The sequence below is a fragment of the Parus major genome, chromosome 2, assembly GCF_001522545.3.
Source record: "Parus major isolate Abel chromosome 2, Parus_major1.1, whole genome shotgun sequence".
Taxonomy (NCBI): Eukaryota; Metazoa; Chordata; class Aves; order Passeriformes; family Paridae; genus Parus; species Parus major.
The window spans coordinates 33,403,927-33,430,896 of record NC_031769.1 but is presented as its reverse complement, the minus strand read 5'-3'; the positions used below and the strand labels follow the sequence as shown (position 1 = coordinate 33,430,896).

General features: G+C 36.5%; 1 protein-coding gene across 1 annotated transcript in view; it reads left to right on the top strand.

The window, feature by feature from the left end:
• Nucleotides 1–26,970, top strand: part of HIBADH (3-hydroxyisobutyrate dehydrogenase) — an 86,325-nt gene that overhangs the window by 49,119 nt on the left and 10,236 nt on the right. Inside the window, exons 5-6 of the mRNA XM_015619825.2 lie at nt 20,332–20,465; nt 21,005–21,081. Of these exons, the coding sequence (XP_015475311.1) occupies nt 20,332–20,465; nt 21,005–21,081 (211 nt within the window). The remainder of the gene's footprint in view (nt 1–20,331; nt 20,466–21,004; nt 21,082–26,970) is intronic.

Sequence of the window (26,970 nt, the reverse complement as noted above, 5' to 3'; positions counted from 1 at the left end):
TCTAACCAAGCATGCCCAGTCAGTAACAGAAATACATTTTATGTGCTTATTACTTTCACAAGAGAAAATACTAAAGCTTTTGTTCCTGTGTCCTTTCCAAGGATACTGATATTACTGTATGCTAGATTTAGCAGTTTAGTTAAACAGAGCAGTTTATGGAAATACACTGTAAAGGAAGGCATTAAAAACAATGCTGGCAACAACTTTTTTAATTGGTTAGTGTGCATAAATATTCTGTGTGGGTAGGAAAAGAATATCCATAGTGCTAGAAATCTTGTCCATTGTCAACCTGCAAGAAGTGATGCAAAAAATTAGATCTATTTCTGCCTTAGTCCAAGTTGCTTGGTACTAACATCCCTGAACCCCAGCCACTAAGCATTAAACTGCTGTATTTAAGCTCTGTATGTTCTTGCAAACTTGGGAAAGTTCTTGTTCACCAGGAGTTTAGAATTCAGGTTGTTCCACTCCGAAGACAGTAAAAAAACCACTAATGGACTAATGGGAGTTACATATTCTTATCCACTTACTGTTTCTGTCCTCTGTGATGTCAGTTTGCTCTGTTTACAAAGTGACTAAACACGTAGGTGCCTGCTGTCTAACATACAGGCTACTGATTGGAACATTCCTCTTTTTTTGCGTATGCAGAGCCCCACCAAAGTGAAGGAACTAAAAGTAGGTTTTGTTAATTGGATATGGTACATCTAGCCATACTAATTTCTAAAAGATCTTACTGTTTCACCAAGTCTTAATTTTGGGAAGGCTGGAGGAGAGACATGTTTAATACAGTTCTTAAAGTGTCAGTTTCTGGGCTGTTTGTAGGATTAGTTACCCATAGATCATCCATATCCATAGTCCAGTCACAGAATCATAGAATCATAGCATCATGGAATGGTTTAGACTGGAAGGACCTTAAAGGTCATCTAGTTCCAACTAGTCCACTTGCAAGTCAGTAGCCCTAATTTTTACATTTTTTCTGAAATTTCCGTGTCAAAGCTGAACATTAGATCCATCCTTCTAACTGTGCTTTGGCAAGTAGCATTCAGCATTTGTAAACCCAACCAGTCAATTACAGAATAATTACAGAATTACAGCATGGTTTGGGCTAGAAGTGACCTTAAAGATCTCCTAGTTCCAGCTGCCTGGCACAGGCAGGGACACCTTTCACTAGACCAAGTTGCTCAAATACCCACCCAACCTGGCCTTAAACATCTCCAGGCATGAGGAGTCCAACCTTTACCCTGAAAAGGGAGTACCTTTCCAGGGTAAGCTGTGTCAGTGGCTCACCAGCCTTAAAGAATATCTTCCTAATATCTGATCTAAACATGTTCTCTTTCAGTTTAAATTCTGCTACCAGATTTCTGTCTTCCTCACTCTATTAGTCCTGTCACTTATCACTCTTATCACAAACATGATCTAGTTTTCACTTCTGACTTCTAAAAGCTTGGGTGCCTTTACCACTCTGAAGTCATGGCTATAGTCTCTAAGCTACCTACTTCATAGTTTGAAGGCTCTTCTACCCCTAGAAGACTCATCTTATGGTTCATGTCACTGCAGGGGCTCTGGGATTTTCTTCCTGGACTTCTGCACCCTGGCTTTAGTCAGGCTGAAGTCTTCTTTTGATGAAAGGGGATGTTTTACCCAACTCAATTCAGTTTACTTCATAGCAGAAGGGACTTCCTTGTGCACAGAGGACTCTGTTGGTGAATGCAGTGTGAAATAGCCTCACAAGGGATCCCATTCATCCAGTCTGTGAGTCTGCTCTAGTACACTGTTTAATGCTGGATCCATTTCTCTGTAAACAGACTCATATATCCTACCTGAGCTACTGCACCCTGGTTTTAACAGGCTGGTGCCCCTATGGCACTGTCTGGAATCAACTGTTTAATGTCTTATTGTAATATATCTGTTTCATCCATCTTGTTCTGCTACAGGATGCATAACTTCCCTTTTGTCTCAAGGAGAGGTAGATGAGACTCTTACAATTGACAGTTTGGAGGGACAGGTACGTTTAGTTTTTTTTAAATCAAGAGCATTTTGATACCATTTCAGACACTGTCCAGAAAGGGTTCTTTCTTGAAAAGAGCTCTGTAGAATGGAAAATGAATACAATAAATTGTCAAAATAAAGACCACTTTAATTGTTTTATAGGCTTTAGACATTTTTCCTTGTATTTTTTCTTGGTGACTGTAGAAAATGCTTAGCATGCAGTAAGTATTTTACAGAAAGTTCTACTTTGAAAGAATAATGCCGTTAAACATTTTAATTAATTTTTATATCTGTTCATCAAAGAAGGCTGAAATAACAGGTTATAAATTTTGTTGAGTCCTGTGATGCTGCAACATAAACCTCACAAGATTTGGCTTGTCGAATGGGAGCCTCAAAGAATTTCTGTTCAAACAGCAGTGATGAATGAGAAAATCATTGGTTTGTGTCCATCAGATTAAAATAAAAAAAGGCATATAGAGAACATACTCAACAAAACTGTCTTCCCTTGCCACCCTGAATTTTTGTTACATGTATTGTTTTTGGGTATTATACTTGAAGTCTAATGTGTATATAATTGCTGTAAGTCCATAACATAAATAAGCAGAAACCTTTTGAATGCACTTTTATCTGATGACAGAAATGTTATTTTTTGGACATCCACTTATGATTTAATGTGTTTTTTTCATTAATTTAAAGATAATATTACTGAGAAATGCCAGTAATACATTCTCTCCTGACACAATAGTACAATTCTCTAATCAAAACATTGAAAAGCTACCTCAAGAAGGGAAATTTGGCAACCTTTGGAGATGCTTACACGATCATTTTACTAGCTCACCCTTGACACAAGATGGAAAAAGCCTTTTTAAGAGTAAATGATGAATCTTTGTTTTCTGATGATTCTGATCCCCTTCCTTTCCTTTTCTTTTTTTTTTTTTTATTTTTTTGGAGTTTCGGTTTGGTTTGGGTTTTTTTGTTGTTGTTGTTTTGTTTTTTTTTTCCTCTGTGTGTGTGTATTTTACACCAAAAAAGCAAGCAGTTGTATTAGATATAGATATGTAGGGACTACACAGAGACAAGGAATGTACTCTGAAAAACTGTACTTTACACACAGCAAAATGAATTGTTGCAATGCCAAAGTGCACCTTATATGTTTAGCCAAAAGCGATTAGGGAGCTGGTATTTCAGATGTTGTAGCAGGTATGATTACCTTCCCTGATAAGAGCGTAATGTTAGGCTGTGTTTAGCAGATCTGATTACTGTTGGTGTGTAGTCTGTGCCAATTTTAGTTATTTCTGATGCGAAGGCTTTACTTTTATGCCAGTTGCTCAGTAGCTGGTTCAGAAGTTTAATTTCTTATGTAATTCGGAATATTATTTTCTAATTTGGAGCAGTTATTTATCTGAAATTACGTAGAGTTAAATAAACAACTATCTTCTCTCTTCCTTTTTTCCCCTGCTCTCCAGGAAAAGGGAGATGCAGTTGTCATCAAAGCTGCTTTTTTGAGGTTTCTCAGTAAAGAATGCACAGATTGACTTCCTGCTGATACTCTGAAAATGCAGCCAAATAAGTTTATACCAAGTACTGACCTGATTGTTTTTCTGTATTTTCCTTACTGAAGTCCCCCAGAAACCGTAGTGTTTTGATGAATAATGGACACAGAAGGTGCCAGACATACTTTGGGTACATGATCCCCCCATTAATCTAAGAGAAGAGGCAAAATCAAAAATTAGGAGAACTTTGGTGTTGGACAGTGTTCATTAGAATTAGGTCTGTATTCTGAAATAAATTGTTGTAGTTCATTTATCCTTCCCAGTTTTCCTATCATTCTTTATGAATAAAAGCCCAGATCACTGCCTAAGTTACATTTAGGAAAAAGAAAAAAAAAAAAAAAAAAAAGAAAAAAAAATATTCCTAATTACCTACTTTAAGACCAGAGTAAGAACAGAAAGATTGCAGAACAACCTCTTAAAAACCTTATTTTCTATGTTTATGTCAAGGAAGTGCTTTTCTTTCTTCATCTACTTTCTGTGTACTTAAAAAGTTAATTTGAAACTGTAATGTTATCTCCCTGTGAAGGTACATTTATATTTTTCCTTTCATTTAAGAGCTTTTAAACGCATACTTTAAAAAATTATTCTAGCCACTGTTTTATCTTTTGCTAACATTTCAGAATGATCTTGGGCATTTTATAGATAGCTATAAACCCAGTAGAAAGCAAGCCAAATTACTTTTTTATTCCATGTCCTTGCTTCCTCATTATTTTTTTGTGAGTGAGGAGGAAAAATCAGTCTGAATCTATTGAACCAATTATATGCATGGCAAGATATTCTAGAGAATACTTGAAAAGGGGAGGGTTTGGACTATTCTTTGTCTTCTTTCTTCAGTATTTGCCATAATTGCATCTCTTCAGTGCATATGACTCAGTGCATTTCTAATGCAATCTGGTTTTTCAAATAAAAAATTTTGAAAATATGAAATGGGTGTGATTCAAGATGAGAAAATTGTTTGTCCTTAAGGATGGCTGCTTCTGTCCTTCCGTTGTATGAATGACGTAGCTTCTCTACTTCATTTTTTGGTTCTTCCTCTGAACAATATTCCCAAGCAGGATGCAGTTTCTGTCCTTCGTCCTTGTCTCTCCACCCTGTAAACCTGAGTTATATCTCTCCTTGATTACATGCACTTCTGCTCTAGAGCTGATATCTGCAATTTTACTGAATTTATTTACAATGGTTGAATTGCAAATAAAAACTTTCTATCTTATTCTGGTTGCTTAGTTCTCTTATATGGTCCTTCTGATGAGGAAGAGTGGAAGCCAAATAATAGGTAAATAGAGTGGACTGAAGTACACAGTTTGGAAAGTTGTGTTTATTTGGTTGTCATCTACCTGCCTTCAGGCAAGAGTGGCAGGTCCTTTTTTTTCTCCAAGTTCATCAGTGAACTCTGTGTTGCCACTGTTATAGGAAGCCACCACCAGCTTCAAAATATTTGTGAGATGCTTTGGCAGTCTCTCCAATATGGGAATTCTGGGTAAACTGTTATTTAATACGGGTTGTGTATTTGATACCCTGTTTGGTGCAGAACCTGCAACTTGATGTGACTTGTAGCACCTACTTAGCAGAGTCAGGACTATGGAGGGTTGTTACCTTAGTCTGAATGGACTTCTTAGTTTCTGGGCTTAGATTGTGTCAAGGAGCTGTTTGGAATGGAGAAGAACAAGTTCCCAATCCCTTGTTCCTCTCCTTCTCCAGAAGGTAGATGGGTTGAAATAGGGTTTGTTCAAACAGAACAAAAATGTGTATGGCAAACAGAGTCTCTAAAAGGGCTCATAGAACGAGTGTGCCGTGAGGAATCATGGAGGGAAAGCAGCTTTGTGTAGCTGGAGAGGGCTGCATGGCTTTGTGAGAGCAGAAGATACAGTCTAGCTGCTCCTAGGTGAGCTAATCTGCAATGGACTAAGAGGGCACCATGATTGTGAAGGTGGTCGTTAGTTGCAGGTAACAGAAGATGTTCTTGACATCCTGGCAGAGAAGTGTACAGTTTGTGTTTGATGGAGATCTAAATGCAGCCCCTCTGTTTATTACTGTGTCTGGAGTTCCTGAGAGTGAGCACTATGGCTGTGCTACTGTGTGGCAAACCCCTCTTTGCCTCAAAGTTTGGAGGAGGGGTGCAGAGGAGGTTTTAATGGCTGTCAGATGTTACCCCTTCAGGTACCAGCAGTATTTGCAGCTGGTACAGGACAGCCTTTGCAAAACAGGCCAACACTTGCTAGTCAGCTGGCACACAAGAACTGCTTGGTTTCTGAATGGAAAAGCAAAGCTTAAACATGTGTCTGTGCTGGCAGCATGAATTACTTTCCTGCCTAAGTGTCCAGAATTCCTTTATTCCTTCTTTACATTTCCAGCAGAGCTCTCAACTGGGAATTCAGACATCAGGGCTTTGTCCAAGTTTTAGTCAAGTCATTTGACATGTTCCTCTTTCCTTGGCTGCTAGTTCTTATAAGTCAATACTTGGAGTGTTCATTCTCGTCCCACCCACTGTCATTCCATTCATATGTGGGCAGTTTTGGGGATTTCATTCAGGTTTCTTCCAGTCCCTTGTCCTGAAAATCCCTTAGCCCTTTCACTACCAGGTGACAACAATAAAAAATGAGGGGTGAAACCATTGTGGGTTTCATTTTAAAAGTAAATGTACTGTGTTTTAACAATAAATCATAGTAGTTACTGTGCTTGTGTCAGTTAATATAACTTGACAGATAAATGCCATGTAGTCCTTCCAGCTTCAGTCTGAGTTATTTATATACTGTTATGTAGAGAATCCTGAAAAGCTGGCTGAAAAGTTTTGCATCTTTTAATAAGGCTCCCAGCCAAGTTAAATTTAAAAGACATATGGAGAATATATAGCAAGATTGTACTAACCTCATTGTGACTGAGAAAACATGTATTTTTCTTGTTTCCCTGGTTTATTCTCCAAAGAGAACAGAAAAAATATATTAAAATTTTGTTGAGTTGGGCTCTGTCATGGTACTGAATTACAAAAGAAAAAAAAAAATCTTTGCTATAAATGTAAAAAAATGGGGGGATTGCCTTCAGTGTAACAGGCATAAGTTTCTAATCATCTTGAAGTGTATTCTTTTTACAAAGCTAAGGTAGCTTTCTTCTGTGACCTATGCAGCATCACTCATACAAGCTGTTTCCTATTCACAAATCAGTATTTTTATTGCCTCAGTGACCTTAGAAAAGCAAGAACGATTTCTGATCATTTCCTGATATGAATTGACAGTAGCAAGTCCTACAATAGGATATGCTAATTTTTTTTCTTACTTGTATCAACTTGGGGTTTGTATTTGGACAGCCATTTTGAAATGTTTCACTGTATTTCAAAATAATAAGTCCTAATGGATTGCTTCCTGCTTGACTAGGCAAAAGTATTTCTTTCCTTTTTTTTTTAATGTAGCCCAAGCAAGTTTAAAAGAAACAGTAGAGCAAAATAAAGTAGATTTGCTGTTAATGGCCTTGCTTGATAAGGTATTTATATTCTGCATATGGTTTTATTATATATTAAATTCTGACAATAAGGTAGCTTTTCCTCTCTGAGGTCAGTAGTGTTCAGATTAATCAGGTTGACATTTCATGCCGGTGGGTCATGAACTGTTGATAATAGCATTAAATGGTGATTCAGTTGCTGCAGGGAGCACAGCTCATTATCCAGTCACTATATTAAATCATCGCCACAAACAGCTAGAGTCCTGTGTGTGCTGCACACATCTGCACACACACACAGAAATCAGGGTGGAAATCTCTGTCCTGTAGCTATCCATTTCTCTCTTTAGAGCAACTGTTAAAGCTGTTTCCAGCATACAAGGATGATGGACATCTCTGCATTTGGTAGACCAGAATAGTTTTGTTTGAAAAATCTGTTTATGTATGAAATAGAGCTGTGCGGTTTATTTTCTAGTTCTGTCCAAAAATGGGGAATAATTTTTTTTAGCCAGTTCTGTGTTGGACAAAAGTGAAGAAAAATGCATGTTCATCCTTTCTACAGCATTAGTGTTGGGAAAAATAACAAGATGGAAAATGAAAACAATGGAAATTCAAATTGCTTGTATTCATTGAATATGAATTTTTATTTAATGCTGTGTTTCAGGGCTTCTATATTAGTTTCAGATGTGCTGCTTCCTGTTAGAAACATTCATACTTTTAAAAAAAAAATTAGATACTGTCCTAGTTCAAGAAAAAGAGTGTCTATCATAATGGAAAATTTTAAAATAGAACACTGTCTATATAGCTTAACAGTGGATTAACTAAGTTGAATGAGGGAAAATTCCACCCTCATGCTTAAAGATTTTTCAGGTAAATGTAAATCTTACTTCTAAGTTGCACTGTTCTTAAATTAAATTTGAGTAAAGAGTATTGCAAGGCATGTGTCCAGCAAATAATAAGAAATGTTGGGGGTTTTTTTCTGCTACCTGGAGCAGAGAACTGTGGAGTTTTCTCTCTCCCTGTCCTCTACCTCCTCCAGCCAAGCCAGTGTAATTTGTTCTAGTGCAAAACTGTTGTTCAAAGACAGTGCTTAGAGGTACTTCACTTTAAGGTATACACAGGCTGGCTTGAAGTATGAGCTTCTCAAGGTCTTCGTAATTGACACTAGAAAAGTATTTTATTTTAACATATTATATATTAAGACATTATGTTTAATAAGTATATAAATATTAATTACCATGAGAACTGTGTTAACCTCAGTATTAACTTTAAAACTGAGAAGTTGTGGGGTTTTCATATAGATGTGTGGTTTTATACATTTATATAAATGGTTACAGAGCGGGAAACCATTTTGTGAAGAAATTAGCACGCTATATAAAATTTAAGGGAAGTTTAAAAAAAGGTATCTTGAAGGGAAACATTTTAAATTCTTTAAACTGCTTAAAAAAAAATTAAGGTTAAATAGCTGCTAAAACTGCCAAGAGAACATGAAAAAGCTTTAGGCCGCTAGAGGTCACTATTTGGTAATCAACTTCTAATGAACCAGAACTGTCGAGAAGGCCAATAAATTACACTGTGGATTTTTCTAATTATGAATTCCTATTTAATCATTCAATGACAAGTTAACTGTGGCAGCGGTTCTATGTACTTTGCATACACAGTTATGTTAATGTACTATTATATTTCTTAGGATGGAGGTCCTCCATCATTAGAGCAGTTCATTACCAAAGAGTCTCTTATCTAATCATAATTACTGATTATGAGAAATAATTAACTTTGTTACCCTCTTGATTCTGTTCGTTGGCAAAATGCAGTCTTTCTCTTTTCTTGTTTTTTAAATGGAAGGCCAGGCCAAGTACTGCTTCTCAATACCATTTCATTACAGAAAAAGTAATTTTGTGCAAAATTGCCTAAGTTGCAGGGTTGGAATACCTACAGGCAGTACAGAAAAAAGAAATACACGAATATTATAGTGGTGCCCCTTAAGCTGTCATTAAGCACAGTTAAATATGAAAATGTGTTTTGTTTCATGAAAGTACAGCATTTGGAGCATGTAAACTTTTGTAAATTTAAACCATATTATTGCATATTGGCTCATCATGAAACAATAAAAATAATCATAAAAATAGTATCTCTTCTTAAAATATTTCCATTTTAAACTCAGAATTAGTTCATACATAAAGAAATATGACTTTTAATTAAATTACAAGGATTTAAACTCATTGTATAAGTGGCATCAAATACATTTGAGAACACTGAAAAAAGTACATTGCATTTTAGGCTGGAGGACAACATTAAATCTAGTTCTCTGAAAGAGATGTACTGTGCATTTTGCAGAGAGGTAATAACAGAATTATGTGTAGAGGATCCTTGAAAAGGAAATAAAATTGGGAAAGGCCTTGAAACAAAGGGATTCTTTAAATGGAATCTTTCCAGTTTAGGCTGTTTTTGTAGCAGTTGTTGTAATCTTGTTACTGTACTGCTTTGCCTTTCAGTGCCTTAAATCTTGGAGAATTAACTTTGACTATACTGAAATTAGGTAGCAGAAAGTGATTTGTTGCTTTTTGGTAATAGTTAGGCATGCTTTAAAATAAGCATGTATTTTAAAGGAGAAGCTGAAAGATAAGACTGTGTGGGCTGTTGACTGTATCCAGAGGCAAGATTCAATGCCAAAGTGCTTAAAGAAAGCATAGACATATCTGAAGCAATGCACTCTGATGATGGTTCAGATTGTCAGAAAAGCTCTTGGTCTCATATCACCAATGACACTTGAAGGGACAGAGTTCAAAAGTTCATTCAAAAATGTTCAATGCAATCTTTACTCCTATTATTTATGCATTTCTTTCCAATTTCATTTGCTAAGCCTCTGTCCGTTGTCCTCTCATAGACTGTACCCAAAACAGGTAAAATTAAAACTTACAGTTGAGCAGCTCTCCAGGGAAAAGTACTGGAGACTGATTTATTTTTAAATGACCTGTCTAACACTTCTTCCTGGCTCCACATTACTATTTTATTTTAAAATTGTGTTAAATTCCTGCTATTAAATACAAAGTATTTTTTAAATGTTGTGAATGCAAATATGACCCTATTGATTTGGATTGGCATGTGACGTTGCTACATCTTCAGCTTTTTAAGGTGAAGCCAGAAATGCTTAGGAACATATATGATATGTTATCCACCCCATTTAAATGCTTTTTGTTTCATTTTTCTGAGTTTTTGTCTTTATTTTCTTATATGACATGAAAGGACTAATGAATGCATCAATACAACTTTACCTGCTTCTGTAGCTGTTTTTTTAAGAAGCAGACCTTCTATTGAGAGGAACACTTGAACCCATACCTGTTGAATAATGCAGTTTAAATGCATATTTCAGTGTGACTGTATTTTTCTTTTTTAGCAATGTGCTTAATGCCTTCATTATTCAGAAAAAAAGCATGCCATGTTTTGTTGGGTTTAGGGGCCTATAGGAAGGTAATATGATAGTGTTTCAAGTATTTTGTTTTTGTAAAAGGGGATTGATATCTTATTAGAGCTGTACTAATACTGGAGAAACAGGTAAACAGTAATATTAAATATCCCTGATATATTTTTTCTTGAAGATTCTTGTTTTGTGGTTATAATGAAGGGGTTTCTTCAGCTTTTATGTATCTATTCCACAGCACTGTGTAAACATATTTACATTTTGCTGTGGAGTTAAGGTGGAATGAAAGTATTTTATACTTTCCAGAGACTTTCAAGTCCAAGTAGCAAAATCTGCAAAAGTGATGACTTATAGCTGACTGCTTCTTGTGATTCAAAGAGCTCAGCAAGATTGGCCACACGTCTGGTTTTGTTGGTTATGCATTTGGATCTATGTTGTTCAGTCAAAATGGATGTGTTGAAAAGCTGTGATCACAAGGTGGATTGTTGGTTCTATTTATGGCTTTTGGTTATTCCACACAAACATTAAGCTTCTGGAGGCTTGATGTTCATTTTGGTATTGTCTGTGAACTTGAGTTAGAACAACTAACTGTAAGAATATAAGAATAGCTTTTCTGGGCTATTGCCTTCTCTTTTTCAAAGAGAACATCGTAAATGTCTATCCCTTTGTGTTTTTTCTTCTATAGTCACACAACAATATTTTCTGGTTGCTGATCTTCTGCATAGAGTAGAAGCTTTTCAAGAAAGAGAGGTTATGATGATACTGGAAATGCAGCTCTTCCGTCTTTCTGACACCAGACAAAAATTTTCCTTGATTTTGCACTATGTGATTGGGATAACATTTTATTTCTAGGACTTGAAGCCTCATTTATCAAGACAAGAATTGTGTCTACTGAATTTTAGTTGCATGGAGGTTAACAGTAGCCTGTATAGTGGAGGAACTGGATGCATGTTCATGTTTAATTTTTGGACTTCTCCTAAAAGACCAGAATTTCAAGCAGTAGTCCTGGGCGAGATTAGTTTTCTTTGAAGAAGGACTATTTTCTTTGTTTCTTTTGTATTCAGTATTTCACATGTATTTGATGCTGTGCTTGCTCAGAACCCAGAGACAGTTAATCAGACAGCTCAGCGTCATGTGCTTTACATTTAGACTGTCTGAAATTTGCTTTGAAATTTTGGGATCTTTTATATGTGGAATGTATTGCTTCATCACTGGCTGTCCAGCCTTTTTGCTAATGTGTAGATAAAAAATTAAGTACTTGTTTTGAACTGTGCTGAGCTCTGTGCATGTATTTTTGCTGTCCACAATTGTAGATACATGCATCTGTTGTTGTTAAGTTTTAACATTTCTTTATAGGTCTGAAGATGAGATTTAGACCATATATATATATATAAATATTAGGGATGTGTAAATGTAATGTGGTACTCCAGCAATACTGAAACGGTGTTTCTGTTGTCTGTGATTCTGTAGTGTGTAGTATCGATCAAAGGTGAAGAATGGGAAAGATGACTGTCACGAGTTGCTGTTTTTTAATGTTTTTAATACAATATTTCGGGTATTAAAAATAAGCAAATAAGTTAATCATACTGTATTTCTTTTCTTACTACACTGCTGTTAACCTTTTTACTTTCTAACTTTTCAGGTGCTTTGGTATTTCTCTTTGACATTACAATGACTAGAACTAAATGTAGTGCTTTTAAAGAAATGCTGCAGACAGAACAATTTCATCAGGCCTTTCAGCTTGTATTTCTGTTGAAAAAGTTGAAGTATCTTATGTGTGCATTTGCCTTTGCAACTTATTTTCTTTGGCTGATCCTTTGGAGGCATCAGTTGCTACTTACTACCATCTCGTAAAATTGTCCTCCTGCATCCCTTTCATATTAAACTGCCTCAACAACAGCTTCTAGTCAGTTTTTGCATGATTTATTGAGAGGACATATTCTTTTCTGTGTTTTGGCATCATTCTATAATACATCTAAATCAAATTGAAGATCTTTATTCCACCATCCATGGCCAAGTTCAAGTACAAATCCCTATGCAAATCTACTCAGGCCTTCTTTTGAAAACATAAAGCTTCTCATGACCATTTTGCCTATTTTGTTTAATCAGTTGTTTATTCTTCCACCTCCACTACTTTCTACTTTCCATTTGTGATTATGTTTACATAATTTTTTCTGTTCCCAAAAGGGATAGCACTTCTCAGATTGGCATGTGGGACTGGAGAGTTTGGAACTGGCTTTGTCTTTGGACATCACCTAGCGAAATTGGGACCCATGTGTGACAGCAAGTGAAATGCTAAAGAAGGGCTCTTAGAGCAGTCTCTGCCTGCATCTTCTACCTTCATATAATTCTGGGAGGCAAAATCTGTTTAATTACACCTTCTCATGCTGGGCTGCCCAGCACAGGTAGCATATTGCTCACCTCTCTTGCATCTTTCTTTCAGTGTCTACTACTGCTAGGAAAATAGCTGCATGGAGCATTAATGCTGATGCACACAGTCTGATCCACTCGTCTTCATTCTTGCCTGTGCTTGTGGGAGAGGGGGTGGAGGAGGAGGAGGAGGGAATTATTATTCTGCTGCTGACACAGGGAGAATGTGAGTGGCTTGATGCAACAGAAGATTATGTTCCCTGAGGATAAACAAACAGAAGGAGATAAATTAGGAGAGAGGATAATCCTGTTAATATGTGCATTCCTTAATTCTGATCGAGTTTTTCAAAATGTATGTTTTCATAAAGGTTAAAAATTTAATTAATACCTGTAAACCGTCTCTTCAAGTTTACCTTTTAGATTGTGGAGTGGTGTTTTGAGTTGGCATTTGAGATGCACAAATTTGCTTAGAAACAGGAATTGTAAATTGTAATATGAATATCACGGGAGGGATACATAATAATGTGCACATCACCACCCCTTCCTTAATTTTAAAATAACTAACTTTGGTTCTCTGGACTTTTTCACAATACTGTTTGTTAGGAAGTCAGGGCAGCTTATTCCTTGCAATCTTCTTGTTGCTTTTTCAGCAGAAGCTGGGCCATTGTGATATTTATCTGAATTCAAACAAGGCTAATTAAAAGAGCTGCTGACAGTTGTTGTGATCTGACTTTGACTGGAGCTTGATGGTCATTATGGGTAAATAATGAACTAGGTCTGCAAATGTAGCAGCTGCCAACTTGGGATAGAAGAACAGCTATTGCGTCCAATTTAAGGATCTATCGACCGCTTCCCTTTTCCCTGCAGATCTTCTTCCTAGCAGAAAACTAACGTTTTATACTGCTTTGTTTTGTGGTTTCAGCTATTTCTGATATAGTCTATAATTTCCTCTTAAATATTTAACCTAGTCCATTATTAGCTTTCAGAGTTAACAACTTTTCCATTGGGCTTTCTTTGCATTTTTATTTTGTTTTTTTTCGTGGGTGGGTTTTTTGCAGTTTGTTTTTTATGTACAATATAACTGCTTATATAATGATGATCATGTGTATTTAATTTGCCTGTTGCTGCAGAATAAAACTCCACTAGGTTTTTTTCTCTGTACAGCCATAATCTCACAAATTCTATCATTCGATTATGCTGTAAAAGAGATGTTTCTACTTCCTTAAGCGTGCTTTTGTCTGGATTAATATTTGAGTGCTTGTTGTATAAATCTTGAAATCACTGACCTAAACCTCCATTTCCATTTTTGCTCAAAAATCACTAGCTTATGAGGTACAGTGATGCAAAGCTCTATTTGTCAGAAGAGAGAAACAGCAATGACTTTCATTAAGGGGCACTTCCAAGTGTGTTGTCGCTTCATCATGAGCTTTGCCTTGTCCCATTAGCAAGTAGGAATGGTACCTTAAAGGGAAAATGGCAAATTTTAATAATAGATTAATTCAACTTTCTTCTAGAATCCCTGGCATTATAAATGCAGTACAAACCACAGAATTTTATATTCAGAAGAACTTAGTGCATCTACCCAGCGTTTTCTCAGCTGCCATTAGAAAAGGCAGCGTACATTATGTAAAATGTAGGGAGGCACTTGTGCATTAGTGTATAATGCGGCAGAACTAGGGATCTTGCTGGGAAGAAATGATCCCAAGCGTGCCCCTAAAAGACAAGTCTTGCTTTGAGATATAATGATGAAAAATTGCCCATTTATTTGTGTCTTTGCGTTTCAGCAAAAACGAAACTTGGACTCGTTGACTGTCGTGGAGCCGCGGGGGTTTTGTGCACGTTTGTGTGCGTCCGCGGACACGGGTTTTTCTGTGCCTGCTTGGAAAGGCCAGCGATACGTTAACAAGGGGTTATGTTATGCTGGTTTATGTTAAACCAGATCACCCCCTAACATGTGCAGAGCCATTCATCTGTGTCACCAAAACCCAAGAGAACATCTGACATGGACTTCGAAACAGAAACAGTGATCACTTACAAATCAAACATGGCACGCTCTAAACCGATTGTGCACGGCAATCTTTTCGAGAAAGGACAACTAATTGAACATGATAAAGTGTAAAGTTAATTAACACCCTTAAATTTGTTGATTACTTTCACGGGATTATATTGTTCGTTGAGGAGCAGCTTTCTGTCCCAGCTGTCGCCTTTTTAGTGAATGTCGCTGGTAAACAATAGAGACACCATAACAAGTCGTAAATGGTCCCTGTGACAGCAGCCCCTTGTGAGGCTGCATCTGTAGAAAATGATTAGAACAATTGCATTTTAAAGACGGCTCACATTGCAGCCCGGTCCCATCGGCCCTCTTCTTTATCTCTGCTGATGGCAGACTGGTTAAAACATTTAAGTTCTTTTGAACAAATTCAGTGATTTACTGTGTTTTAGTTATACAGCAGCAGAATAGCTTCATAGGTCTAGCTTTGATGCTGATTTTTATAATAGGGAGAAACGCAAGCCCTTGGAGTGGTGGTGTGCTATGTTTTGTTTTTTTTCTGAGTCTGTTCCATTTACTTGTTTCCTGGAAATAGATTAATGATGGCAGACATTGTCTAAGAAGCAAGTAGAAAAAAATTGATACCCTACTTATATTTTATAAAATAACCACTCTCTTCATGGTTATTTTAAATTTATAGTATGGTTTTAAATATTCTTTTATTTCCAGTAGGGATTTATAGCTGATTTTGCCTGCACATGCTTTTTAATTGGTTTTAGATTTATATATGTAGCAAAACAATAGTAACCTTTTTAGTTAATCTTTCCTTGTGTGTCTTGGTTTAACTTTTCGTGAGATGCAAAGACAAAGTGTTTGGTGTGAGCTGGCAGGTACTTAAAAAAATCTGCTTAGTCCTTAAAAATACACGCTCACACAAGGTACACAGATGCAGCCTCTCAAGCTCAGCCTATCTGAAAGAGAGCAAACATGACAAGAACCTGCTTGTTTGAGGCAGCTACAGTCGCTTAAACTGCATTTTTTTTTTAAAAAAAAAAATCTGAATGAAAGACCAGTGTTCCCTTGCAACTTCCCAAAGTGGAACAGGCAAAACCTCAACTCCTGTGCTTGAAGGTGCAACATTGTAAAACAAGACAGAGGATTAAAACTATAGCAATGTTCTTCTTCTTTTTCTTTTTTTCCTTTCTTAATCTAGTTTAGATCACAAGATTAGTTGTTAAAATTGCAACTAAATGTTGAGTAGAAAAATAACAAAATAGATGTTTTTTTGCTGAAGCTTCTTGATATTACAGCCTTCATCTCCTGCTTCAGAGACTCTGAAACAGCTCAGTTTGTATCATTTTGGTCTCAGTTTTGTCAGCAATAATTTTTTTTATCTGCATGTGCAGCGCAACAGTGGTTTAAATATGTTGGCACAGGTATATGCTTGGGTGCATCGTCTTTCCAGCAGTGTTGCTGCTTTCTGCATTGCCATTGTGATGGTGCTGTAATCTGTAGCCTTACAAAATCACTTCGTTTTTACTCGTCTGCCCTCTGTTCTTACAGAAACATAATAAAGCTGAAACTAAAAGCAGAATCTTTCATATAACATCTTTATATTAACATCTCTTTTCTAGCAAATTGTGTTCTTAATAATAAGCAAACGGATAGGAACTAGGCTGTTCTAATGATGTAACTATAGAGCTAAGACCTTTCTGGCCTTTTTTAGGAACTGGAAAGATCAGTGGCAAGTTTCAAGACTTTTTGCAGCAACATGAAATACTGATTAAGCACAGGAAAGTGAATGTGGGAGGGGGGCTGCATGTTTGTCAAACGAGGCTGCTTGTCCTGATAAAACTTGAGGTCATCTTCAGACTGTTCCAGGGTAGCTGCAACCAGTTGCTGTTGTTGTGTGAGAGCTTCTAAGTATCCATCCTTATTTTTGTCTAAAATGTTAAATAAGAACTGCTCTGTAGCAGGTTCAGTTCACTGAGTAATCCATTGGCATGAGAAGCACCTGGATTGAACTTGCCCCACAAGTAGCACAGCCAGATGTGACAGGATGCTTTGAAGTGCAATTCTTTATGTACCTCTTTTGATAAAAAAAAACTTAGTTTTGCAGATCTTCATCCAAAACCTGCTAGTACGCAGGTGGGAAACCCATCTCCAAGTGGATATGGCATACTGCAGTGCTACTCCTTAACTTTTCACCACATTTTTTTCCCAGAGTCCTTTCTTTGCATATCCCCTCAGCTAGCTAGATACAATATTTTTCTGCAATCCTGTTCCTTTCAGTTTATATCTCTGGGTCAAACTCTGATGCTGTTGGGACCAACAGACTTGGAGTTGATCTGCTCTGTGGGATCTGCTGGTCTGACAACCTTGCAGGATTCTGCACATGGGTCTGGGTTATCATCCTAGAGAAACCAAGTATAAGACTGCAGCCATGGGCTCCAGCAGTCTTGCTTTGCAGCAGAGGAGGAAATCTTAACACATGCTAATCATAGATGCAGTTTCTTTGAAAACTGTTCCCCAAGGATGTAAAGAGACTTTTTGTTTTTTAGAAAGAACAGATAGATTTTAAATGACTTTTGACCCTCACAGCAGTGGTACATAAAACATTGTCTTAGGTGGTAAGACTTCTTTAAAAAAATCAAAATGTGAAGAGTAATAGTTAGCATATTTAAATTGCACTAGCTGCTCTGCATCTCTACTTCTCTCTTTAGTCTTAAACACTGATAATACTTAGCTGGCTTGTGTTGTTGATATGGAAGCTGTGATTGTGAAAGAAGACTGCATTCTTGTATAATGATTTTTTTAAATTTCTATTTTTAGCTGAAGTTACAGTTTTTATACTCCTAGACTCCATGCCAATTTTTTTTTAATTGCCAGTCTTAAAAAATTGCTGCGTTGCTTGTTTGATTCTGATAAAATAGCAGATAGTTGGCAAGGACCCTAGATGATAAAATCTACAATGAAGTAAATAGGTTTTTGTTTTTAAAACAAGAATTTTCCAAGCTTTCTGCATTATACAACAAATTGCTCTCTTTTTTTCTACTTAACTAATTTATTTTTGCTTCTTGAAATGTGTTTGAACAAGTGAGAGAGTGCAGCTGTCAGAAGATTAACCAGCTGAAAACTATTGTCAGCATTAATTTTGCTCTAATAAATGAATCTCTGAAGCTATTTAGCAGTCTGTAATCTAGATACAAGGCTATTGACCTATGATGGATAGTACTGGATGTTGTTTGTAAGCTTTGACTTGGATTGTCTACTTAATTTGCTGCAGGTCAGATCACAGGATTAGTGGTAAAGGCCATTATGTGGTTTGAATAAAAATAGCTAGAGGAATGGAATGAAAATCATTGTGTTTACTAATGTAGCAATCTTTGCGGTCATGTACATAGTGAACTGGTAGCCAAAAAGACAACAATGACCTGTTTGTGCTAGCTAGTTCGGGCTTTGCTCTTAGCCCTGTTCCTATGAGTTGCCTGGAGATCAAGTGAGATCAAGGACTGGCTGAAAACTGGGTGTTCCTCAACCTGGGCAGGAAGATCTTCACCACTCTATGTATTTCAGTACCTCCACAGTGTTCTGTGTACAGACCGATTGTTTTGTTCAAGCTATGGGTCTGAGTTCTTCTGGATGCTCCAGTTCTGGACTTAACTGCACAAAAAAGACACGGATTTATTAGAGTGGGTCCAGCTAAGGGCCTGAAGATGGCAAAGAGTGTGGAGCATCTTTCTTATGAGGAGAGACTGAGAGAGCTGAGACTGTTGAGCGTGAAGGGAAGGTGCAGGCCAGATCTTACCAATGTGCATAAAGATGTGATGGCAAAGACTTAAGTAAGCGACCTACACTCTTCTCTGTAGTGCCCAGTGAAGGGGCAGGAGGCAGAAATCAAAACTCATGGAATTGCATCTGAAGCACAAGAAAACAGTTTTTTTACTGTGAGGGTAGGCAAGCAGTGGAAGAAGTTGCCTAGAGAGGCTGTGGAGTCTCCATCCTTGGAGATACTGGAAAGCTGACTGGACATGGTCCTGGGCAACATGTCTCAACTGGCCCTCCTTGAGCAGGGGGCTTGAATGATCTTGAGAAGTCATTTCCAACCCCAGAAATCCTGTGATTCTAGGTTCTAATATAGACTGAGCAGGTAATCACTGGGAGCATCTTTACCGATGCCTGGTTTTGCATAACTGGTAGGTATTTACTCTTTTTGAGACTTCAATATGTCAAATTTGTCTGGAATTATTCAGTGACTTAAAAAGATGGTATATGATGAAAGGTGGCATAGGAAAAATAAACACTTGGGAGATACAGAAAGAGGCATTTGTAGCCATATAGCCACACAGAGCAGTTGCATACAGAGAGAGCATCAATGGAAATTTTTATTGAAAAGAAAAAAAAAATTCAACAAATTCTTCAGTGTGAAAAGCTGCAGTGTAACTGTCCTTGATGTTGTAAACTAAGTCCAAGACTGACCACTTCCTTAGCTGTGGTACAGCACTTTGGAGCACTGTAGCTTATTGGGCATGTTTAATTTGAAAGTTAGTTGTTATCTGCAGCTGTACACCCTAACTGGCCAATGTTTGATGCATGGCACAGAAAATTTATTGTGGCTATTCTTTTTTGCCAGAGTGAAAATTAGTGAGGAAGCTGATTTGTTCATCGGTTTTGGCCAAGTATTCCTAGCAGTTATACCTGTTAAATGCTGGCAATGAGGAAGTTAGGGATGTAGAGTAATTTATATTAGAATTAAGCTTCTTTTAAGGAATATAATATTTCATGGAGTGGAGGTAATAAATACCACATGAAAAATTTGCTGGTGTTGTGCTTAAGAACTATATATTCAGAGAACTATGGTGTGTGTTTACTCAACTGTGCTAACGACAGGAAAGAGTACAGGAACAAAACTGGGAATAGTGTGTTTGTGTGTGTATGAGTATGAATAATTTTTACACTTTCTTTACGTAGTAATTGTATAATTTTATATGCATTAAGTTTATGTGTGGGAAAATAATTTAAAGCTTCTCTGATTAAGTAGAATTTTGCTTCAGATTAAGAACTGCAGGAATCCAGAAAACTTGTTTTTATATGCCTGTGTCTTTTAGCTGTTCAATCATATGAAATTCAAGGAAGCACTGATAAAAATTAGTCTAGGTTTGGAAAGGCGGATAAAAGCAGAGCTATCTTTGAGCAGTAGTTTGTTAATGGTTGTATGTAAAAAAGTAGTTTGACAAAAGAGAAATTTCATTTAGTAATTCAGATACAGTGAATTTTGTGGAGTGAAAAGTTGATTGTTTCTTTGTATAAACTGTAAAATGTGACTGCCAGTTTTATGCAAGTGTTACGACTTCTCTGCTAGTGTGCTTGGAAGGTGGTTTTATCTCCATCAGATGTTTCAGAATTTAGATTGCTGATCCTCTGAGTACTGGGAGTGTAGGGTTACTTTCACATAGAATTCAAGAGGTTCATCCTGTGTGAAGTATTAACTTTGCCTCATCAGACCCTTACTGGTAAGAGAGACTGCCTAAGTTTTGAGGCTTTTTAATAGTGTTATTAAATCCAGTGTTATCTTGATTCAGGTGTTGGAGCTGCTCGAGCTGGAAACCTTACTTTCATGGTTGGTGGAGTGGAACAAGAATTTAATGCTGCCAAAGAGTTGCTGACATGCATGGGTTCTAATGTGGTTTACTGTGGAGAGGTTGGAACCGGACAGGTAATGCTTTTTGAAGGGCTAATAGCTATCTCAGTCTTTCCTTTTTCTACCTTTTTATTTATTGATGCCTACTCTTTTACTTCAGAACTAAATGCATGATAATATTCATACTTGTTTCCTTGTCTCTAACCTTGTGTTTGTAAATAAGTTCGTGGCACTTTTGTCCAGTGTGTTGTGTAACTTAACGCCAAAATCTGATTGGTATTTCTCTACAGTGGCTTGTTGAGATTATACTGCTTAGAGGAGAGACCTTTTAATTTTGTTTCATCTGAATTTAGATTTATTTGATGTTCTGAAGGACAAAGAGCCCCTACATGGCATGTATACTGACTGAGCAGTACTAAGAAAAAGAAGTATTTTTTAATCTGTGAAGGAGCCATAGAGCAACTTTCATTAACTTTGTGCTATCACAGATCTGTGTTTACTCCAGAAGAAAGCTGCCAGAACATACTTGATCATAATGTCCTGGGCCTAGTTGATTTCTGTGTGTTAGTTCTATGAAAATGCTTAAATTAATTGATGGTTTCATGTGTTTGCAGGCTGCAAAGATCTGCAACAACATGCTCTTGGCCATAAGTATGATTGGAACTGCTGAGGCTATGAATCTTGGAATCAGGTTGGTTTGATTTTTGTGGTGGACTGAACACCACAAAAACATTTTTTCCATGTTTACAGTTTTTATGTATTATGGTTTACTTTTGCTGAGACGATGATTAAAAGAAATAGGTAAACTTTTTGCCAGAAGTTGTCTTACAAAGCCATGAACAGGCTAAACAGATTATTTAACTAAAAGAGGTATTTTCAGCATGGGAATATTCTCTTGTATTGTCTGCAAAGGTTGTTACATTCTACATCTGAAGTTAAGAGTTTATTTGTTCTGCTGTAGTGCAGCATACAATAATGTTTGTGTTTCGTTATAAACATCCAGAGCTAATATAGAGGTAAGTTTTTGTTTGTATTCTAAGCTGATGTACAGTTTATTCAGAATATTATACTCCCACATGGCTCTCATTGGCTTTGTTTATTTCTTAAATTGGTTCAAGATATATTGTAAAGTGAAACTTCTACTACAGTGTGTATATCAAATTAAGATGAAAGCATAAAACAGAACATCTACCTTTCTTTGACTTTATGAAAGCACTTTGTCCTAATTGCCAAAACTCCTAGTTTGTCAAAAAGCTGCAGTATGCTCCACTGCACTCTTGCTGATGCTGAAACTACCATTTCTTTTCTAGCATGTGGTACATCTAACTTTTAAATGACATCATATTTAAGAAAAAATATTTTTGTTTTCCAATTGTCATGTATTTATTTTGCTGTTTTCTTTGTCGTTTTGTTTCATTTTCCAATAGAGTGCATGCAAGCACCAGTTCAGTTTTAAGGTGTTTAAACTTCTAATAAATTCTTGTAGCCAGATCAAAATTATTTGCAAATTTATAGACAGAGAACTCCTGTGTTTGAAGGGATTATCTTGCAATTGTGTATCTTTTAGGAGTTTTTCATTAATCCCTTATCTGCACAGTTTCATCCTTAAAATTTGCCTGCTAAAACTACAGATACTGTAGGCTCTTACCAACTGGGCTCAACTATATTCCTGTGGATTTGATACACTATAAAAACAGCAAGAGGGCATCAAATGCTGAAATAAATAAAGAACACCTACATATGTGCACATACACAAGACAATGTAATGGATTCACATTTCCTCTTAATTACCATATCAAGATGCAGTTGTTTTATTGAATTGCCCTTGTCTCAGATGTTAGACTGTCTTGACCTATTAAGTTGTCATGTTGTAATTGAGATAAAAGAGGAATTTGCTTTGCATCAGTGCTAATTGGTTTATCAATATCCTGTACCATTTACATTTTAAAATTGAGAGTCTATAATATACTGAAGCATGTCTGCATCAAGCCATAATAAAACCAGTAACATTGTTTACAACTTTTGTAATCCAGTGTTATCCAGAAAGCTTGCATCAGATTCTGCTTTAAGTCATGATTCACTTAATAAAGCATATGCAATTAATTTTTTGTTACAGTTTTATCTACATTTGTAGGAATGACTAAAATAAAACCAAGAGAAGTGGGGTATTCTGGGTGTGTAAGCCCTGTGAAGAGCAAGTTGATGTCTGCAGTCACTGTAGCTTGAAGATGTTTAGAATTTTTTTAGGATTTTTTTCCTTTTCCAGTTTACATTTTGGCTGAATCTGTACTTACAGTTTGTGAGCAAAAATCCAATCTGAAAGTAACGATATATAAGCCTCCCTACCCTACAGTTAAGGTTATCAAGAAGGAACTATATTTATTGTAGAAGAAACCTGATTATTGTAAACCAAAGTATAGAAAGAGCAGGAACTCATTTAGTCAAAAACTGCATGAAGTTTAAGGTAGAGGTGGTTATTGAAAGCCTTATGAAGTAAAATAGAGCCCTTGCATTGATTTTAATTTAGAATTATTTAAATCTTGAGAAGATGACTTCTGCTTATAACTAGAATAAGAACTTTCCACTTGGAATGTGTAAAAATTTCTAATGTAGAAGTTTACAATTTTTATTCTAATTATTAGAAGTTTTGCTATATTAATAAATTCAGGATTTTTTTTCTTCTAGTTTAAAGCTCAAAGGATAGTGTGACTGCCTGCTCTGAAGAGAGTAGGAACCTGAACTTGATTTACTAGATTGATGCTTATCTGGTGAAGAAAGTCTGACTTTGACTTAATAATGGTAAAGGATACTGAAAATCTAGAAATTCCGAATAGGAGTTGAGGAACTTAGATTTGTTCTTAACTTTCAGATAGAATATAACATGTCTTTATATCATGCATTGTGCATATCTGCTACATCATTTAAATTGAGTTCTAGGGACTTTGAATAGCTAATTATTTAAAATACTGCAGTCTGAACTAGATGCATCTACAAAATCATATTACAACACCTTCCATAAACAACTGTATACTCTGAACTTAAGTCTTCAAAACAGTGTGATATTAATTTTATTAATAGCTACTTCTTCTCTAATGTTTTCATAAGCTATGTAGTCAAGCTTGTTATTTTCTGAAGCAGTTAAAGTGACTTTTACTAATTTCATATTTTTTAATTATTGTTTTATTTATTTTATACTTGAAATTACAGAATTTTTCCAAACTTCAGCACAAGTAGCAAATAGAACGTGGTGAGGAGGAAAGAAAACTGACATTAAAGAACAAAAATTCCACAATAAACTCCCAGAAAAATAGGCCATATTGCTATGTGATTTTGCATTTGTATTTCACTTGCTTTACTCAAATATCATCTATATTTACTAATGAAGATCTTCATTTTCACTGGAAGATTAAGTTGCATAAATACTTTTTAAAAATATTCCCATCCTTAGTTCTGACCAATGAAATGCTTATGTTCAGTTTTTCCAGTACTTTCCTGATGATTTATGAGTGTTACTAGTAGAAGATAAAAGGTGTGGCAGACATTAATTCACATTGTCATTTGTATTTTCTTTTCTTTCTAGCATGTTAGTACAACTTGTCAGTTGAAAAATCTTGAGCACATTTTGCTGTAGTTTTATGAGTAGTGTGCATATTGCAAAATACTGACTTTCTGTGTCAAACTGACACACAGAGTACATGTAAACTGCACAAATAAGAAGTTCAAACATGAAGTGATACTGTCCCCAGTCAGAAAATATTTTTCTTTTTCATTTTGCTGATCATCTCAGTGCCAATAACTTCATTCAACTGAGCCCTGAGCTCCAGTGAAACAATTTCTAATACTAACAAAATAAAGCTCAGAAATGAAATATTGCCAATACCTGGTTTGTGTTTAGGTCAGATGGAAGTTTCTGCCTGACAGACAGTTTGCAATCCCATCAGAAACTGCCTGCAAAGACTCAAGGAAGGGCTTGTGTGGTGACACAAGACAGGACAAGGTTGCTTAATGTGGTTGGGATATAAGGGACCAGGAGAGCGGTAAGGGCTGTATGGCAATAACCTTGCTGCAAAATCAATTTGTACTTCCAACAGCAGAGAAAATTATGAGGAGGGACTGCAATGCCACCCAAATTTATACCAAAAGCTGCAAATATAGCTCCTTCCTAAGCAATTTTACTCTATGGATTTGTGCCCACTTGGTTTTTTAGATAAATAAAGTGAAAAGAGGGTAAAAGAACATTTTCCTCTCGTGCCGAGTTTAAACATAGTCTCAGTCTCTAGATCTGGCTTCTGTGAGCACCCCTGAGCTGTGGATGTAAGACACAAACAGAAATGAGAGTTGACAGAGTAGAGAGGAGTATGTGCAACAGGCTGAGGAATAATTGGCCTGGCACACATCCCCACTGTAAAGTTTAAAAAGAGTACCTTGAAAAAGAACTCCAGGGTGTGGTTCTGCTGTCTTTGGTGTGGGACTATAGCTAAGTCTCTTGAAGGTTTGTAATGATGCTGGTAAGGTTCTGCTAGAATATTTGCACTTTTGTACAGTGTTTATCCAAAGCACCTTGAAATGGGAAACTCTCAAGGGTTCAGCTATTTCAGTTGTTACACCTTAAAATGAGACCAGGATGTATCTTTCTTATGAAACACTTTTTCAATTTCTGTGTCCGTTCCAGACTGTATTTTTGGAGGAGTATATGAAAAATTCAGGCTGAGGCTTTATTAGAGCTCAGCAAAACCTGAGTTTTGAGCAGTGGTGTGAAGGGATCCTATTTTAACCTTTTTTATTTTAGTACGTGCATCTATTGCTTAGATTCTGCTGTTCACTTCATTAGGAATGTTATTGAAGAAGCATTGATTTGAGGGAGCAATTGTTTTTGTTCTATTATAGGTACAGTTAATACATGGGCTTCTTTTCTGCTTATAAGGGAGAAGAACATTTTGGTAATTGTAAATTCACACGCACATGCACAAGCTCTTGCCACGTCCAATGGCAAGTTGTTATGGGGACTGGCAGACTGTCATCATTTTGATAGCTTGAGCAGTATATCTCCTGAACAGCAATGGAGCTCTTATGCAGAGAGTATCGTATGTTCCCAGCCAATTTACAGGGAAACAGCAATAACATTTTATCATGGTTGAGAGCCCAGTAGCTGCTTCCTATTAAACTTGCCCTTTCAGATACCTGTCTTGGATTAATTTGTTGATTTCAAATGGAAACTCAGTCTTCTCCACTGAAGCATGACTTTCTAGGATAGACTCTTGCTGAATGACAATTACTGTATATTCTGGCTGGTTTCAGACCATTACAAGCTTTGGGCACAGTGGAAGACAGAGGACTTCTTCAGTAACTGATTTTAATATATGTCTAATTTTAACTGTCAGTTATATATGCACCAGTGGATGAATCTTCAGAAAGATGAAATGCAAAGCACTTCTAACTTGCTCTTATTAATGATACACTTGCTGCAAAAGAGAAAAAAAAAATAGGTTCAGGTCTCCTGAAGAGAAGCTGCATGGTGTTTAAGAGCAATGAATTTTGAAGAATCAGGGATACAAACTGACACGATCTTCCTTTTTCTTTTCCAGGAGCAAAAATATGTCAGATCTAATGCAAGACAGTATTTTAGATATCTGTATAATACATGCATATCTTTTAAAGTATACTTTCACAGAGAGGTAGTTGGAACACTGTAAAACCCTTTGGGAGGGTTATATGTGTTTTGAAATAATAAGCTCTGTCTTGCAGTATACTCACAGCTGTAATTGCAGGCCTCTCCATGCAGCTGGATATGGCACAAGCAGGCACTACATTGGTAAAAATTCTGATCTGGATGTAACTATGATAAGGAAACAGACAAGTCAAAAGATTTGTTTGGGGGAAAACAAAGCAACCTCTGTGTATTTGAAAGCTCGAGCTTTGAATGCTCCCAGTGTGGGGTTTGGTTTTTTTTAATTTATACAATTAAAGCCATTATTCAGAGTAGCTCTTGATGGAGACTTTTATGATGAGGACTTTGATGCACTATACACAAAAAAAAATGTAATTCAAATACTGTGAAAACATATTGGTGCTGGAAAATACAGTTTATATTTTTAAATAAATGATCATTATAAGCATTCTGTTGAATCAGAGGGTTGGAAAAAAAATGGGAGGAGCATAAAGCTTGATCCCATTTAGGCCAGCAGAGACTCTCCATTGAAATCCAGGGACTGCTGCAGCAAATCATAAATAAAAGTGCACAGCAGTACTGCTAAAAAGCTGTCTGAAATACAGAAAAAGATCTTGCTTTGCATTAGGAAGGCAGAATTGCAGGGCACAGTGCCACTATAGGAGCAGGAGCCATGCTGTAGGGCCTACTGTCTTAAATGTAGTTTTTCAAATCCATTTAGAATGCCTACTGGAATAGATAAACATGCATTTTAGCAACTGTTCCATAGGTAATAAGCTTTTCTCATCTACACGTTAAAACCTTGAATGCTACAGTGCCTGGAAGCACTGCTAGGCTACATTGTTAGGCTATGGGGATCTGCAAAAGCCTGTGATGTGAGAACTAACATAAAAAACTATAAAATCTATTTAA